We start from the raw sequence: 6000 nt of genomic DNA on the forward strand, positions 1-6000 counted from the left end.
ATAGAAAGAATGAATAAGATACAGTGTTGGATAACACAACAGAGTAACTATAATCAATAATAATTTAATTGTATATTTAAAAATAGCAAAAAAGTACAATTGGGTCATTTGTAACACAAAGGATAAATGCTTGAGGAGCTGAATGTCACATTTTCTATCGTGTAATTATTACACATTGTATGCCTACATCAAAGTATCTCATGTACCCCATAAATATGTAGATCTACTATGTACCCCCCAAAATTAAAAATTAAAAGGCTTTCCATCTCCCCTTCTTTCTCTTTCCTTCTGGTTTTTATGTAAATGTTGCAATGAGCCATCAGTGACTATTAGATCAAGTGTAATACAGAACTCCTAAAACTCAACAACTATAAAACCCAATTCAGAAATGGGCAAAGGACTTGAATAGACATTTCTCCAAAGAAGATCTACAAATGGCCAACAAGTAAATGAAAAGATGCTGAACATCACTAATCAGAACTATAATGAGATTTCACCTCATACCCATTAGGATGGCTACAATCAACAAACAGACAGAAAATAAGTGTTGGTAAGGATGTGGAGAAACTGGAACACCTGTCCACTGTTGGTGGGAATACAAAATGACACAGTCACTGTAGAACGGTTCCACAAAGAAGTAAAAATAGAACTAGCATATGATCCAGCAATTCCACTTCTGGATTTATACACAAAGTAATTGAAATCAGGGTCTCAGATATTCGTACACCTGAGTTCATGGCAACGTTATTCACAGTAGCCAAAATGTGAAAGCAACCAAAATGTCCATCAATAGATGAACGGATAAGCAAAATGTGGTACATCCATACAATGGAATATTATTCAGCTTTAGAAAGGAAGGAATTTTTTGATATATGCTCCAACATAGATGAACATTATGCTAAATGAAATAAGCCAGTCACAAAAAGACATACTGTATGATTCCCCTTAAGTGAAATACTTTAGTCAAATTCATAGAGACAGAAAAAATGATGGTTTCCAGGGACTGGGGGAAAGGTAGAATATGGAGTTATTGTTTAGTAAATTTATAGAGTTTGTCTTAAAAAATGAAAGAAGTTATGGAGGTGGAAGGTGATGATGGTTGCCCAATATTATAAATGTATGTAATACCACTGAACTGTACACATAAAAATGATGAAGATAGTAAATTTTATGTATTTTACTACAATAAAAATTATTTTTAAAAAGACGATCAATGGATACTCAAACTAGTGGGTGAAAATTTGATGAACAAGAACTTGTATCATTCCAAAGTATCTTCTCACATAGCCTCTATTAATTATAAAGGTAAAGCAAAGTTATCTGACAGTGAAGAAACTTGGTGGATAACACCTTAGCCAAGTCATCAAAGTTCGCATCACAAAGAAGACCCAAAAACTGATGTTAAAAAAACAAACCTGGCCGGGCGCGGTGGCTCAAGCCTGTAATCCCAGCACTTTGGGAGGTCGAGACGGGTGGATCACGAGGTCAGGAGATGGAGACCATCCTGGCTAACGCGGTGAAACCCCGTCTCTACTAAAAAAATACAAAAAACCAGCCACGCAAGGTGGCGGGCGCCTGTAGTCCCAGCTACTCGGGAGGCTGAGGCAGGAGAATGGGGTGAACCTGGGAGGCGGAGCTTGCAGTGAGCCGGGATCCCGCAACTGCACTCCAGCCTGGGCGACAGAGCGAGACTCCGTCTCAAAAAATAAAATAAAATAAAATAAAACCTAATAACCTAATGATAGAATGCAGTGAGAAAAACACATTACTTCTGTGGTATTCCTGCCTCCCAAATGCAGACTCTGAATCTAATTATAAGAAAGCATAATACAATTCACTATGAGGAACATTCTAAAAAATAACTGGCCTGTTCTTTTCAGAAACACCAATGTCATGAAAGACAAAGGAAAGCTGAGGAGCTGTTCTAGATTAGAGAAGACTAAAGACATGGCAACCAGCTGCAAGGCATAATCCTGGATTCCGAGCTGGGGCTGGGGAGTTATAAATGCCAGTATTGGGAAAATTGGAATACATTTGCATAAAGTTTATAGTATCACACCAAAGCTAAGGTTCCTGATTTCTATAAATGGGCTATAGTTTTGTAAGAATATATTTATTCTGGCTGGGTGCAGTGGCTCGCGCCTGTAATCCCAGCACTTTGGGTGGCCGAGGTGGGTGCATCACGAGGTCAGGAGTTCAAGATCAGCCTGGCCAAGATGGTGAAACTCCGTCTCTACTAAAAATGCAAAAAATTAGCTGGGTGTGGTGGTGGTTGCCTGTAATCCCAGCTACTCTGTAGCCTGAGGCAGTGAATTGCTTGAACCCGGGAGGCAGAGGTTGCAGTGAGCCGAGATCATGCCACCACACTCCAGCCTGGTGACAGAGCGAAACTCCGTCACAAAAAGAGAAGAAAAGAATATATTTATTCATAGGATAAGAGGTAAAGGAACAAGGTGTCTGAAACTTACTGTCAAATGGTTCAGAAATCTATCTTATACTATATATTCATTTATATTAATTATGTACATTTATATATAATTATTTATGTACTTATATACTTGTGTATTTGTGTGTGTGTCCAGAGCAAGAAAGAGAGAATGATGAAGCAAATGTGGCAAAACGTTAACAGTTGGTAAAGTACATAAAGGGTATTTAATACCTCCTTGTGTTCTTCTTGCAATTTTTCTTTAAACATAAAATAATTGTAAAATACAAAGTTAGAGAAGTAATTTATTTAGTACAGGATTTCTCAAAATTTTAAAAATTCATCCACTTATTCCATCCACACTAGTTGGACACCTAGTATATACCATACACTATGATAAGTGGTTTAAGAATATCCAAGAAGAGCATCTCATGCTGCTAGTTTTCTGTGAAATACATTTCAGAATGTACTACTTTGTCTAATTATAATCCATCTCTCCAACTAATCTATAGGCTCCTAAATGGCAAATGCCTGATCTTAGAGATCTTATTCCTCCAGTGCATATCCCACTGTCTGAGGCCTCAGAAGGAGCTTGATAAATGTTGACTATATGGGGTGTGAGCAAGTGAATGATGAGTGAGTGAGTAAGTGAGTGAAAGTCACCGTGAGGATCTCTGTAGCCAACACTCACTTGTTGTAGGGATCACTCGTAGACACCTTTGGCTGCACCCTACCTGCCAAATCCTCCCAGATTCTTCCAGGTGCCACAGTCTCCCCTAGACAGAGTGACTACTCAGAAAAGCTAGAATGCTGCCTTGCAAAAAGGCTGTCATTAAAATAAAATTAAAAAAAAAAATACTGGACAGTTCCTTCCCTTTGACTCTGACTCTAGAACAAAAGAAGATGTGAAAACAATAGTCATCAAGGCTCATCACCACCACAGAAGGCCCTAGAGGTATTCGACTTTTTGCATCTAACACCTTCTGCAGGACCCCATTTAGTGAAGACAGAGTCCTGGACAGTGGTACAAAACAAGGAGAGGAGTAGGCTCACATTTAAGAATGAGTCACTAAGTTCTTACAGCTTCTTTGGGAACTACTTTGCACAATTCCTGTAACAAAAGGTCTAGAATATCTTCTGAATAAAAATAAGAACAACATTCTCACAGCTGTCATTGTTTGCCCAGGAATTCCCTTGCTTGGCCTTGTTTTTACAGCACTGCTTTCACATAATTACTTTCTGCATTGCCCTTCTACCTTTCTTGAAGTTTCAGAACATGCTACACCATTATAAATTACAAACATGGATAGTCATCACAGAAACTGGCAGTAGTAGAAGCTTCTAGAAATAATAGGGTTTGATGTGATGGTACCATTTAAAAATTTAAAATTACTTTCCTAAAGTGAAAGTAAAATGCAAGGGAAAATAATTTTCCCCAAACCAGATTTACCTTGAAATGCTTCTTTCTAGATTTAGTGCATAACAGCAAGCCATCCCTGAAGAAGAGCAGAAACATACACTTTCACACGTTAACCAATGGTTTGGTTTAATAAACAGTAAAACCTTAGAGTAAGACATGACCTTGGAATTCATTGAATCTAGCTGTTTACCCAATGTAAAAATTACTAATAAAAATTCCAGAGATGTCTTTGTGTAAGTAGGTCTCCTAGAAAGCCAGTTGCACAATGGTTTCCTAAATTTCTGCACTGTAATTGCTGAATGAAAGAAGTTGTTTGAAATGTTGGATGCAAAATCTTACTACCATCAACTTGAAAGCTTTGCCCTATTTCTTGGGTTGGTGCCAGGCGCCATCCCTGCAAAGGATGCAGCTCAGAGAGGACACTCTGAACCCAGAAGAACATGGCTGTCCCCATTCCCCAGCACCTCCCAAAGGCACCACTCAAAGGAAATCCATCAATCTTTGGAGCACCGATGCTGAAACAGCTCATGAAATATATTTTATGGTCACCCACACACATCTTGGAAATTTAAGACCTAGGAGTCCTGTGAAGCACATTATTATTCTTGAAAATTACATCAAAAGTCACTCAAAATTACATCAAAAGTTTCTCAACTCAATGCAAAAGTGCCAATAAAGCAAGACAAATAAAATTGCCCTTATTTGGGGGACACATTGGGCACATTCATCACACACTGTCCACACAGTTAGTTACAATGTGCAACTATGGGACTCTTTTACTATCCTTTTCATTCCCAAGTGGGGAGTTGAACAGGTGTGAGCATCTCAGCAGTGTTGTAGGGGGGCAAATGGAGGCTGGAGACCATATAATATGCTTGCCCCCTGTCTCCCTGCACCACATTAAAATTTGCAAAGATTCTCACTCTTGTCCAAGGGCTGCTACCCATGTCACCTTCCCTAAGTCCCTGTGCACCAAAAAGGTAAATTCAAGTAGGTAAGAGATTTGCAACTTACATGTAGAACTAAGTGTGTGGGAGTGGGGAGTGCGGAGAATGCGGGAGATACCCTTTATGGAAAAAAAAAAAATTGTGGTTTGCCACAAGGTGTCAGTATATGTCACCACACAGTGAATCAGGACTGGCTGTTAAACCTATATATATAATATATTAGATTCAAAGGCTGAGTACATCTTATATCCTGATAAAAGCAAGAAAACACATTCCTGTTCCTTCTCTCTGTAAAGAGAACAACGTAAAGTTTAGGATATATTTGATTAAACCCAGAAATAGAAGTGTAGTGATGACCTCAAATCTCACCTAGAACTCAACTTCCCTTTCTCGTTCTGTGCCAATCTCCACTACTGCAGAGAGTTGGCAGCTAGTTCACAGATGCCTCTCTGCTTGCCTCTGTCTCCCTCATTCCTTTGCCTTCTGAGTATCTTGTCTGTGCTCTAGCCCTGAGAAGGTCTTCTTCCCCAGTGTTACCAAAATGCAGCAACACCTTTAAAGGGAGAGAGAGAAAGACAGGATAACAATTAAGAGGGAACAGGAAAGACAGAGAACAAGATATGGCTCTTTCAGACGACAGATGTCCCCTCCCGGGGATCAGGGACACCAAACCAGAGGTCAGCTCCTACTTACCTTTCTGCCGTTCACAAAGAAAACCAACTCGTCTGCTGTCATTGCCACAGGTTGGGGTCCCTCAACTCCAGGTACCTCACTCCTAAGAGACACTGGCAGGTAATTATCACTGCTCTGTAACTTGAAAGTTATGCCTCCCAATAAAATGAAATAAGGTCCACCAATAGGAGGGAACCAGCTCAGAGCTTCAGGGCACGAAGAGTTCTTGGCAAAAGCCACTGGTTTACATAATCAAGGAAAGCGCAAACAATCATGCACAGCAAATTACAATCTCCACACCTGTGTCAAAGAGCACAGGAAAATACATCCAGATATCAGTAGGGTTGTTGCCTTGGCACTAGATGACTGTGGGTTTTGGGCACTGCTCTCATGAAACCTGCTTTGTCCTCCCACTTGCTGCAAGACAGAGAAGGGGAAGACAGAAGAGGGGAAGGACCATTGTCAGAGTCACTGCTAATAGAGCTGATTCACGCCCCCATCATTTTACCATTCAGGTTTACAGAAACACAGACTGA

General features: G+C 39.9%; 1 protein-coding gene across 1 annotated transcript in view; it reads right to left on the minus strand.

Moving 5' to 3' along the window:
- The window catches only part of XDH (xanthine dehydrogenase), a 74852-nt gene extending 69272 nt beyond the window's left edge, over nt 1-5580 (minus strand). Inside the window, exon 1 of the mRNA XM_023217321.1 lies at nt 5486-5580. Coding sequence (XP_023073089.1) covers nt 5486-5527 — 42 coding nt within the window. The 5' untranslated portion in view covers nt 5528-5580. The remainder of the gene's footprint in view (nt 1-5485) is intronic.
- Nucleotides 5581-6000: the final 420 nt, after the last annotated feature.

Source organism: Piliocolobus tephrosceles, chromosome 15 (genome assembly GCF_002776525.5).
Source record: "Piliocolobus tephrosceles isolate RC106 chromosome 15, ASM277652v3, whole genome shotgun sequence".
Taxonomy (NCBI): domain Eukaryota; kingdom Metazoa; phylum Chordata; class Mammalia; order Primates; family Cercopithecidae; genus Piliocolobus; species Piliocolobus tephrosceles.